Raw genomic sequence first — 13151 nt, forward strand, 5'->3', positions numbered from 1 at the left:
ATGAATTTATTTCTTCATTGCTTTTCCGTCAAAGGCTAAATGACCAGTTCTGTAATTATTAATTAAAAATAATTTATTAAAGTTTGCAGTTATTGTACAGTTTTAGTTTTATACCTACATGCATATAAAACAAACTGTAAATTTATAGATAATTAATTCTTGTTCATGAAAACAAGAACGAAGAAGAAAAACAGGCAGTGAATAAAAACTATTTATTTTGTTAATATTATAAGAATAATATAAAATTACGCTTTCTGTCCCAGCATACGAGACCAGTTACAGACTTTCCTTTAAATAAAGGAATATGTTACAGAATAATTCTAAAGCTCTCAGTTATTATATATATTTTTTATAGATTTGTTGATTTTTTTCATAAAAATTTACATGCCTAGTGAGAGTAAATGACTTTAAAAGTATCTTTATACATTCAAATATCAGGTGGCTTGTTCTGTTTGTAACCTGTTTTCTGAAATGCTCTCGCCATTTAATATAGATACCTGTGATTTTCCTTTAAGAGGTCTAGACTCCCACCTTCAAAATTCCCACTTTTATTCTGTCATTTTGACTTCATATTCTGATGATGATTCTTCACTGATGCCAACTTTTATATAACCTGTTTTTTCATTAGTATCTTTTTTTGTCTGTTTGCATGGTTGTTTTGTTGTTGTTGTTGTTTTGTTTGTTTGTTTGTTCTTTATTTTTTTTCACATGGTCACCTCTACAAAACTATCCACAAATACATATAAACCTTCTCATTCCTTCCCGCAGACCGACGTCTGTGATGCTTATGCAAACAGCCACCTAGGTCAACAAGACCTAGAGTTGTCGTACACAAAGAGTGTTTCTTCTTTCTGTTTTTGTTTTGGTTTGGTTTGGTTTTGGTTTTGGTTTTCTGGCAATAAAGGCAAGGGCTAAGAAAACTGCCTTTATGTGTGTCCTCCCTTTTTGATGTTTTTGACATTTTATACGCTATGAGAGCCTGTCCCAAAAATTTACTTCTTTGTATATGTGTCTGTAGATATATATATGTGTTTATACATATATATGTGCATATGTGTAAATATAACCTTATGGGCAGCTGCCCATATGCCATCCACTGGTGTGCTTGGCATATGCAGTAGTGATAAATATTGTTTCCCTTGAGTAATCAATGGTAATAAATTTATTGGTAGAATGGAAAAGAACTCTGTTTTTGCCATCTAACTTCAGAGCAGGAGGTTTGAAGTAGTTTTTAAAAATAACACCACATGTGCAGATGAAATAAAATTCCTGTTCACGTTGGTGAACTTTGTAACCTTATGAAAGCAGCTCTTTTAAACCTCAGTCCAGTATTTCAGATGCCCTTCTAAATCTGACTGAGCTCATGCAGGTATCTGGATGACATTACCATGAACAGCAAGCACCATAATGTTCCCCAGCACAGTGTGATGCTAAGGCTGTAATGCTGGCAGGCTGTGTCCTTTAAGGAGTGATTGTTTGATCCTCTCTTTCTCAGGCTGCAGTAAAAGCTGTTGTGGCATCGACTCGCCTTGGCAGCGCCAGCAGTCACAGCACTCATGACAGCAACAAGCCCAGCCGTAACCCATCTCCCGTCCACGACGGCAAACCTGAAGAGAAACCCACTCAGGAAGCAGAAGCAGCTCCAGAAGAAATGTCTTAGGTCAATGTGCTTCCTTGTTTCAGCTGAAATCTGTCATTTCATACACCAGCTAACTTGTCATTCAGCAAGAGAGATTCGTAAGCTTGACCTCTCTGGTTCTGCTTTGGGGTGCCAAACGCACTGGCTGGTGATTCTACCTTCAATGCATGTGACTGCTTATGAAAATAGTAAACTGTTCCATAAGGCATGTCATGGAAACAGTGTTCTTTGCAGTAATACTGGCAGGTGAAAACATGGGAATGAATAACTACCTACCATAATGCGTATACTCCATATACATCTATACAGTGTTTCTAGATGGCGTTTGAAACAAATACTATTTAATTCAGTTTTACGGAAGTAGGTGTCTTCTGTATGTCATGACTTTCTTTGAACTGCTTCCTTTCAGATTCATAGTCCTGCAGTAGACAAAATGGAAGGAAATACCAAACAAATAGCTTTTAAAAATAATGTATGAAATAATGCTTTTTACCTGTAAAGTTAAAAAATAATGAAAAAAGAAAAAAAAAAAAAGAAAAAAGAAAAAAGAAAAAAAGAAAGTGTTTGGGGATTTATATGCAACAAACATTCCACTACTTCTGGGAAGAAATTGAAATGTTAGTTTGACTGGGCATGAAAATGTACATTCCTCAAGCTTGTTTTGAGAATGCCTTACTCTGACTTTTCCTGTTTATATACAGCATTTTAATGACAACCAAAATTACTCAGACTTCTGCTATCTCATTCTCTAGTAAACTGTTAGCCAAACGAAATGACAGAAGAATAGGGGATTAGAGTAAATGCAAATTTTTTGAATGCCGTTGTATTTACTCATGTATTTCTAAACTGTGCAGCTAGAAAACGTTTTTATAGGGCCTAAGGGAATAAACCGCAATTACAAAAGTTTTAAATGCTTGAAGGAAGCTATTCCACAACATAATGATTTTGCTCTGGGGAAACACTCTTATACAAGGTCTGGGAGACAGTAGTGTAATCTGGCTGCTTCCTAGATAGTTTAACCTCACGAGTAACCCATCTCACTCGTCAGCGCAGTTAGTTCAGATTTTCCCAACAAAGGGCCCCTCCCGCAAAATGATCCACCAGCACAGATCTTGCATCCACTTAGAGCTCCTGTGTCTGAAGTTACAAGCCTTGTGCATGGATCAGCTTGTGAAATTAGGATCAGGCTCTTCAGCTGTCTTAGTCTTTTTTTTTTTTGAATGTCATCGATAGGAACTGAGAAACTATCAAGAATCAGTATGTATGGCCGTTTACACTTCTTTGTTATCACTTTGATAGCATGGGGATTTCATAATGTTATTGATGTATTACAGAAATTGCAAAAAGAATCTGATGTACAACAATGTCATTTGTGTTTGTTAAACTTTTTAATGATGATAGTTGCCTAAAACCCTTACACGCTCAACATTCCTCATTTGCTTTGTTTTTATTTTAAGTTAGGCCTTGCACAACTTGCTTTCAAAAATATATTGGCTACCAAAAATAGTCACTGATAAAATATTCAAATATTCAGTAGCTACATTTCCTGATGAAATTAAAATAAAAGGTTCAAGGATGTCACTCACATGGTAGGTTTTCTAAATAAAATGTAATTTAGCTTAACACAAGAAAGAAGAGATAAGATACTGTCTTTACAAGTTATGGATGCATGCTAATGAATGTACTGTACTTGATTTTTTTTCCCATTTCCATTTCTTAAAACTCTTTGAACTTGTACAAAAAGATTTGCTAATTGAGTGAGGTTGAAATATAAAGTACATGCATCCAGCTTTTCCCTAGGTGGTGGCACACTTTGAGGCAGTACAGGGCCGTCAGCTGGAGAGGCTGGCGAGGGCCAGGCAGCTGTAGTCATGCTGAGGTCTCTGCCTGACCTTATCGTTCTCACTGTGAGCAGGGCAACAAGACACGTTTGCAGATTTTCCCTTGGAAAAAAAATCCTGTAGGAATAACCACTTTGGAGAAGGTGATGGGTTCATCCATCTGCCTCATTTTTTGCTGTCTTTCTTGTCTCCTATGAAGGGACTGCAGGACTAATGCATTTCTCAGCCACAGGTCTCCTCCCTCACAGCCTTGGAGGCATTGAAGTTGGGTCAGTGAGGGGGGTTAGATTTTGTAATGTTTCATCCTTCAGTGGGGACAGTTGCCTCTGACCTACAAAAGTCATTGCACACCTATCAGTGCTTGAGCAGAAATATCTTCATCTGAAACATGGTGTGTCTGAGATGAAAAATAATATAGTTCTAGTTGAATCTTAAATGTATATGCTGCTAAATTACACCGTGGTGTATCATAACTATGAACCAGCTCCATGCAACCAGAGACTGCTCCGTGAAAGCATGATCTTGGCAGCAGCTCAGGCTTGCGCATGAAGGCTCTGGGGCTTAAAATGGTTTTGCTTAGTTTTCTTTCATTATGTTCACTTTGAAACAATCAGGACGTCTGTGCTGAAGGAATTACCAATATGTGACTCAGGAAAATAGCATGGTTGGTATGACAATACTGTGCAGAAGGAACAGCAGCACCAGGGTGTATGCACTTAACTGAAGAAGGGAATGTTATGTGCATTGGTTTTGTCTGGAAAATCACACCCCATAATTCAGACCTGGGAGTGCAATGCCAGTGCTGTGTAATATTGTGGATAAAAAATACAAACACACCCTAAAGCTATTGGAGGCAGGCCAGTTCCACATCTGCAGTTATAAACTAGGTAAAAAATTAATGATGTCCTTTACTGTTGAAACCCTAAACTTTAAATTTTTAAAGTGTTCAATGTATCAGCAGAGTTCCTCAGGTAAAAAAGGGAAAACCTTGCCATCTTCCTGAAATATCTGAACTTTTCCTTTATATGGAAATTGTAGTATTAGGCAATTAAAAGCTAAAATTTGGGAGTTATACTGCGGAGCTGGCAGCTGTTAAACTGACAGTGATTTCATACCTTTGCACAAGAAGAGGGTTTTTTACAAGTTCAGAAAGATTCACTCTGAAACAGTAACAGATTTCCTATCCTTCTGAATACCTTGTGGTTTTGCTTATGACACAGTAAATTGCACTGCATCCACCCACTGATGTCTTGTTAGCTGAAGATTGTATTTTTCAATTCTATCAAATTGTAATTTGGCATTGTGCAAGTAAAGATGCAGGCACACCATAATCAAACTTCTGAATGCAAAAGACCATAAGAGCAGGATTTTGATCCAACATGCCCTTCAGAAGATGGGCAGTAACAGCTCAGTCCCTGCAGGAGAGCTGGCTGTCAGGCATGTGAAGGTGAGTGACTGAGCATCCCCTTTGCGAGGACCCATGCCTTGGTGAATAAAGCAAAGTGCTGTGAAAAGCTACATGGTGCTAGAGTGGGATGAATATGGCAACCAAAAAGTCTTGGGAAGGGTCTTAGGCTAGCAGGAGCAGGCAGTCACAGGCTGGTGGGGGCTGCAGCTCAGCATTTGTTGAGTAAGGATCTGTCTCCTGCCGCTCCTGCTGCCAGTGAGGCATGGATGCATCTGGAAGTCACAGGGAAGTGAGGACACGTCCACAGTTATCACAGAATCACAGAACCATTTCCAGGTTGGAAAAGACCTCTAAGGTCACCTAGTCCAACCTAGCACTGACAAGTCTGCCACTAAACCAAGTTTCTAAATTCCTACATCTACATGTTTCTTGAAGACCTCCAGGGATGTTCCCTGGGCAGCCTGTTCCAATGCTGCACAACTTTCAGTAAAGACATTTCTCCAGCAAGGAGAGAGAAGAAGGTGTTAAGAGATGTAAGAGTCCAAATTAGTGGATGGATAGCAGTATTTGCTAAACAGCAAGTACAGGAGGACTCTAGAAAATACACACATTTTCAAACAAGTGGCAACTGCTCCTCAGCTCCTGCACATGTCCTGGGGCATGCTGTTGGCAGAGTCCTGCCATGCAGCCCTCTGTTCTTTCAAGAGAATCACACGGAAATATGGGTGGAGGACTCGCAGCAGATCCTTGCACAGTGCCATGTGTATTGTCTGCTTCCAGAGGGACGGACGCTCACAAGTCTTGGCACAGTGCCCTGTCTCCTGGCTTGTGCAAACATTTTGTATATTTCTTGGCAAATAATTCAGTTTTGTGTGGCTGACTCCACTTGTTGCTGCTCAGGTTACTGGAGTGCAGCCTATGTAGGTATGGCACTCAAGTAATAAACATACCTTTGTATAAGGGAGCAAAGCAGAAATGCTGCTGACCAAGCAGGGTGCACAGCTGTACCTAGAGCACAGTGGCAGTGATACAAGAAAGTCCTGAAGATACCAAAGGTAACCAACAGACAGCACAGAACATCCTTAAAGCTACCTTACAGAACAGTAGTAGCTTAAAGAATGTCCTTTCTTCCCCTTTAGAATCATTCTGGTTAGATCATACAACCACAGTGATGAAAGATAATTCTGCTGTTGTATAAAGAATATTTGTTTCCCAGCTAAGCCCCTACACAATACTGCATTGTATTGAAGAAAAGTCACTAGCCGTGTTGGAAAATAAGTATGATAAGAATCTAAGATGAGAAAAATAGGAATAAAATAAACACCTGGTCTAGTTATCTCTGGAATGTAAGGATATTGGTTCCAGAACATGTATACATTTCTACTTACAAGACTGTACATTCTCCACATAAGCAAAATTTTGCTTTATGCCTGGGAGTTCAAACTTCTGGCCAGAGTAATTAAGTGAAGATCAATGGAGGGTCATTACAAACACAGAGTGTAACCTTTGCAACGTGAATCCTCTAACGTAAGGATGTAACAATGTACATGTATAAGATTAAAAATCCTGCAAAACAACAACAATGAAAACCTGCTTTGCATGATCTTCATCCCCTCCAGAGTGGAACGGAGAACAAAAACACAGTCATTGTGGGAAGGCCTTCAGATCTTGTTGGGATAGGCATGGCACATAAGCAGGAGCAGAACAAAATAGTCACAGTGGCCCAATTTTGAATTTATCAATAAAATTAAATTTAAAGCTTTATATAAATATATACATATGCTCACACAACTGTGTAAAGTTATTGAAAGAAGCAGAGACTGCCAGAGTCTTTGAGACCCCTGTCTGCATTAGCAGCTACAGTAACTTTCTAAGTCATCCTCTGCCATTTGCCAGCATTGCTCAGCTGGAACCGAAACCATAGTGTTTCACATTCCTACATACATGGATCATGTCTAGATGACATTCAGTGTAATGGACATCAACACATGAAAGATTAATAAACACAGAGGAACAGAGTTTTCCCCATCTCAGGCCCCTTTCTACCAAGACACATCTGGGAAAAGAGTGCTTCAGTGTCCTCATCCCTTTGCAAGCCAAGGACACGGGGCCAAGTGGGGTGACAACACCAGTACAGCATTTTGTGGTGAGTGAGAGCTGCCCTGAACAGCACCAGAAGCCCCCGCCCAGCTGTGCTCCATCCACAGCACGTCTGAGCAGGAACTGAGAATCTAACCCCTAACTTGTACACCGGGAAGACATTTATTGTCCAAAGGGCGTTAAACGCCATGTGTTTGCTCCTATAAAATAGCAGAGAGATCCTCCTGTAATGAAGAGCATCCACTGCTTTCTTCTGCCTGCCTGAGATGCAGCACTGGAGACTGTTATATGCCGATACGTAGAGAGCAAAGCTTAAAAGAAAAGGCTCTTTTGTGTATTTCCAGTAGAAACACTGGTTTCAAGAACTGGTGACATGCATTCAGGGCCAGACAGCTTGTTGTTTTTCTTCCCCTCTAAGCTCCATCCTCTTTCTGGCCACAGACCCCACGGGGCACCCGGGAAGTGCCACCAGCTGCCAGCCAGCAGGCAAGGAGCCTCTGACACTTGGCAAGTTTTGGATATGCTGTCCTGACAAACCTGCCAAGGCCCTTGGATCTGTCAGATGGTTTCACCCTTCTTCTTTGAATAGATTGTACTCCAAAAAGTCTGGGTGCACTGCTGAAGTATGAACATATTCCCATATGAGCCGTCCTTGGTGTGATCAGTCGTTGCCAGTCAGTTCCCAGGTGGGGTGCAGGTGGTGTCTCCTCTTCCTCCCCATTTCCTAGAGTCACACTGCCTTCTGGTGCCTTCTGTTTCCTTTCTCAGAAGCATATACCTGGCTGACAGAAATAGCACAAAGCTATGCAACAAATGCCAGAGCCAGCAAAGAGTTCAGCAACTTGTGTTATTTTCTAAACAGAAGACAAAGGCACCTGGTTTGCCTCAGATGCTTTGGGGCTGCCAGCTGGTAACACTGAGGGAGCGAGGGGCTCAGAGCACAGTGACACGAGAACAGCAGAAGGCCAGGTGCTGCTCCTGAGCACCAGGAGCCTGTTTCATCAACTGCATTTTCCTCCTTCCATGGAGAAGATGTGGCTTCAGCCATTCCGAAGAAACACATACTCAGGAACTCCCAAAAAATTTCACTTGTGCTATGAGCAACGTTCTTCTTAATATCATGTAATTAATATCAGTTGATGTACATGTAATGGCATCCTACTTTATGCATCATTGCCACTTAAGAGTGCTGGCAGAAGAAACAGCAAAGTCAGTTCATAACACTTGGTCCTCGTTGTCTATAAATAATACACTTTAGAATCAATCATTCACCTACATCAGTACACATGGGGAAAGTCAATCAAACAGAGAGACAAAAATGCAATTCTTATCCCTATTTTGGGTGGACCTGAGATGGCTCTCCTAAGTGAAACTAGTGTGTCTTAGACTTCAGGCAGTTATTCTGGTAGCTCAAAAGGTGAGGCAAGCCCTTGGGTATGGTTTATAGCTGTAAATGGCCTGTGATCTCTTCCAGAGATAATATACTCCAGTAGCCACTGACTCATTTTTATTCATCCATGGAACCATACACAGAGCTCTGCTTTATCATCTCAGCCCTAGGTATTATCTGCCACATCTTTAAGAGCTACCACTTTCAGGAAAGGAAAAAAATAATACATAAAATAAAATAAAATAAAATACACAACCTTTTTTTGTTTCTCATTTAAGAAATTTAAAATAGCACTAAGTCAACAGTAGTTAGTCCAAGTTGCCTTGATGCTGCTGCCCCATGAGAGCCTGTTTTCTGACCCCTTGCAAAGCAATAGTCTTGGGCTGCGTTGAGGCGATGTTGTTTTAATCCTGCCCAAGGCTCTCTCTCTGCACACCAGACAAGCTAGAGGAGCCATAGGCTTTGCAAATGTCCAGTGAGCAAATTACCAGTTTAAGCCATACCTGACTAAACAAACAGTGTGTATGAAGAGCAAAGTGCAAAAATCCATGGTTGTTGAAGAGACACTTATCTGAAACATTGCTGTGAAGGTCCATCTGACACTTCTACTTGATGTTAACCAAAATGACAATTGGCCTAGTCACAGCAATAAAGGCACACGTGATAATATCTTTACAGATTAATGCATAATGTTTACAGACATAAACCACTAAACCCTCCAAATACTAGTCCTAAGAAGCTGTGAGAAAAGAAAGCACCATACCTACAGAAACCCGAGGGAAAAAGAAAGAAGAAAAGAAAACCAAGGCATAATTTTGTCACTTAAAAATGCTAACTCTCCATAAACAAGCACAACCACCCCCACAGATCCCTAAGTACCACTGAACAATGATTTCCCACAACAGAAGTACTGGAGAATTTTGCTACCAAGTGCACCAAAGAGAGTTCCTCCTTAGTGTTGTCTGAACAAGGAAAAAGGGGAAATGTATCTGTAAGTCCTTTTCTATTTTTTCAGACCTCGCAATCAGCCATGCATACAAATAAATCTTCTAGGTGGAAAATTCCCACCCCTGGCCCCACTTCTTTTCATTAGTAAGAAATCAAAGCTGTTTTTCTTATGCTATTACTCCAGCTCCCAGTCTTGTCCTTGGTTTGCTATGGAGCATGTCTTTCGCAGCAGCATGTTGTTACTCCATAGGCCTGGAGTAGTTTTCGCTGGTGAGCAACATCACTGAGAAACATTCATGAAACTAAGCAAAATGGACAGTGTGCATATTTAGAAAAAAAAAATCTCTGGAGGATTTCCTAAACCCTGCAGCAGCGATGTCCTCTCTAGGTAACACCGACCTGGGGAACAATGGGGACCCATAAAGCCCATTGGACCCGTGGAGTCCCAAGCAGTTGCTGTCACCAACCTACTGCCCTCACTGTAGTAGTGGATGCCTTGTTTGCTGTGCCCAAATCTTTACTTTCTTGGCTGCAGGGACACAGTAACTAAACACTATGAGAGCTTTTACTAAGATTAATGGCAAACAAGAGCTAGCTACTGTGAGCAAATCCCAGCTGTGGCTTGGTGCTACTACGCACAACAGGAACCGCTTCCTTATTCACACTACATGCTCACGAGAAGCCATCCTAGTGCTCCTGATTAAACACCAGAAATTTCATTTAATGTTTCAGAGGGGACTTTTTTTTTTTTTTTTTTTTTTTAGAAGAACCAGTGTTAAGAGACCTTTGCTTGTGGGAAAATGAAGAACAGAAAGGTCGGCTGATCCAGCGGGATGAGTAAGGACTAGGAGAAGAGGGGAAGGGTCAGCATGTCTTTCTCACCTGGGGGAAGCAATTTGTTAGTTTGAAGATGCAGTACTATGATGCAGTCCTCTTGCAAGCCTGGGAGGCACCGAGCAGCCTGGTTGGCTGCTCCAGCCCCTTGCTAAGGAGCTCAGAGTCACATTATTCCTCAGCCTGAGCTGTTTTTCACCTGGGGTGGTACAGTATGTGATGGGCTAATGAAGGGCTTGGCCTTGGTTTGGAGGCTCCTGGTGGCTCTTGGCTTTGAGGCTGGATGAGGACCAAGACAAAAGAAGGAAGCTTTGTGCTTGCCTTGATTAAAGATGAGCATAAACTGCACAGGTAGGGTATGTGCTGATGCTCCTAAGGCAAACAGACAAATGGTGCTATGGACTTGTAACACGAAATATGTTAGTTATAAGCCTGTTACAGAAGCTCATCATCTCAGAGCAATGGTGGTTGGACTCCTAACAATAATGAAGATGCGTGTAAGAAAACTTGTACTGCCAACACTGCTTGTACTAGCAAAGATGTTAGTGACTAAATAGAAATTCATGGACTGCTTGTTTAATTGTACACATTTACTTCAGACTAAACCCGTTTGTGTAGTAACTTTTCTGATACTCTGTATAAATGAACCGGAGAGAAACTGGAACCAGAAAAAGTCAGCTTTGTTGTTTCAGTGTGTTTTATTGGGGACCAATGTACCTGCTTGTGTGCTTGTATAGAAAAGCTGATAAGCTGTGAGAATACGATTTTATGGTGGAAAGTCTGTTTTTAATAAGTGGCTTGCATGACTGATCTGATGCTAAATAAAATAGTTAATCTAGACATGCTTACATCTGTTATTTGCTGACAGCTAATGTTCAGTGTGGAATAAGGGCTGGTAGTCATCATTACAGCGAGACGAAATTATGTGTCTCATCAGTTCCTAGCACAGTTGTGAATTACTTCCAACTTGGCATAACATTTCAACTTCTTTTCCCTTAAAAGCTTAGCAGTTGGATTTTAAAAAAATAAAAAATAAAATAAATCTGATAAATCTGTTACAAGTAGTGGAACACAGAACAAGAGGACTGGAAGGACTACTTCAAGGTCTATCGCTGTGCCCCATGGAGGGTTATGTGAGGTAGGTAGACATTTTATTTGTTCTTAAAGACCTCCAGCAATGAAGCACTGCAAACTCCTTGAGCAATCTCCCTGTTTTGCTATTCTTGTGACCAGAAAGTGTTCTATAAAGTTCTGAGTCATTGTGTTGCAGTTAGCAGCTTGTCTATCATGGAGATCTGTTTTCTGCAAACATTTATTATGAATCCAAAGGCTACTAAAATTTTGGATTGTATCCAAATAACAAAGGACTCATGCTTGCAACTGCTCAGATGCACTCCCTTAGAGCACTGTCCAGTGAGCCTGAAGGCCTGAATTAATAACATCAACGTGCTAGCCTTAATGCTGTGCAACTGAAAACCAAATTAAAGGCAGTGCTCGGGTAGTAATCATGAGCAAGTCAGGGAATCTTACTCAGGATGGTATTTTGTTGTCCTGTACTCCGAGCTCATAACATGCCTAGGAGCTGGATCTGTGTTGCAAAGCAGGTGAGCAGACCCAGGCAGAGAGCTCAGGAAATGCTTTCTATGAGGCATGAGAGCACAGCCAAATCAGCCCCCTTGGCCAGCCTGAGCAAGTTGTTTCTTAAGTTGTTGATCTAATAATTAAGTTGTTGATCTAATAGCTTCACAGACATCACCTGTATCAAAAAAAACCAAAAAAAAACAAAAAAAAAACCATGCTTTTCAAGGATCCTTATGTATTCATATTGGCTTGACTCACTGAAAGAGAAATTCACTTTAGAAAAGACGTTTCTGGATAATGTGCTGATCTGGGGGCACTTTAAGCCAGATGCCTAAGCAAGGGTATCATGACACCTCTTCCTGTGGGGATCAACTGTGAAACATGTGCAAGCATCTCCTGTCACGTTCTGATATCATTTGCGTCTGTTTTCCCCCTGCTAGAGGCACAGTTCCTGGGAAGATGGACTCCACATTTATCAGTCCCTACCTGTATTCTGAGTCACCAGCACACCCCAGTGAGGACCGGAAAAGGCAGAATGTATCATAAAGCTTAGCTTCTGGTCTAGGACTTCAGATGTCCCTACAGAACATTTCATCTTTAGCATGTATTTTATTAATTGCTTCCATCTTCCTGTCTTCCATCATAAAATGGGTTTAGATTAGGATTAAACATCACAGTTTTTCTTAATAATTCTAACTAGCATACTTAATCATTTTCCAATGATCTGAAGTAGCTTCTGTACCTATCTCTACCCCACTTTGTAATATGGTGAGATGTTACGTTCCCTACAAGAGTGTGCTGTATCTCAGAGGCACAGTTCCTTTCCTAAGCAAGGTAAAATGGCTGCAACTCTGCTCTGAAGTAAAATGCTACAGAGCTCTCCCGCCTTCCTATAGGCTTAAAAAGAGACAAAAGCAAAGATTCTGCATATGGTATGGGTATTTTCTTCCTTTGCTTGTTTATTAAATACATGTCAAAATAAATGTTCTGGAATGTAACCCTAATACACATTTTTTGCAAGATGCTATGTGCCTATGTGTTTAGGATGCACTTAATTATGATGATTAAGAAGCCATTTCTTGAACATGTTAAAAGAAAGTAATATTAAGAGAAAACTAAGTTCTTCCACAGCAATCATGGGGTCATTAAAAATATGTATATAAAAGTTATGAGAAAATCCTACCTGTATCTTTTTCAAGATATTTTAATTTAGCAGAAATCTGAGTCTGAGTTGTTCTGGGAAGTTAAAATCTTCCTAGGCTGAATCATGATTTTAAATAAAGATACTGGGGTTTGTTTTTAAGTATATGGAGACTGACAGTTATTACATCACCATGCAGTTGAAGATGCTAGTTAATCAGACACAACTCCCCCCAAACGAGCCAAATACTACATCCAACTGCATAAGTA

At 40.5% G+C, this 13151-nt stretch overlaps 1 protein-coding gene across 2 annotated transcripts in view; it reads left to right on the forward strand.

Moving 5' to 3' along the window:
- CAMK4 (calcium/calmodulin dependent protein kinase IV) overlaps positions 1 to 11002 on the forward strand; it is a 166758-nt gene extending 155756 nt beyond the window's left edge. For both annotated transcript variants that reach the window (XM_038170524.2, XM_072031201.1), the window contains one exon: positions 1496 to 11002. In XM_038170524.2, coding sequence (XP_038026452.2) covers positions 1496 to 1660 — 165 coding nt within the window. In that variant the 3' untranslated portion in view covers positions 1661 to 11002. The remainder of the gene's footprint in view (positions 1 to 1495) is intronic.
- The last annotated feature ends 2149 nt before the right edge of the window (positions 11003 to 13151 follow it).

This window comes from Anas platyrhynchos, chromosome Z (genome assembly GCF_047663525.1).
Source record: "Anas platyrhynchos isolate ZD024472 breed Pekin duck chromosome Z, IASCAAS_PekinDuck_T2T, whole genome shotgun sequence".
Lineage (NCBI taxonomy): Eukaryota > Metazoa > Chordata > Aves > Anseriformes > Anatidae > Anas > Anas platyrhynchos.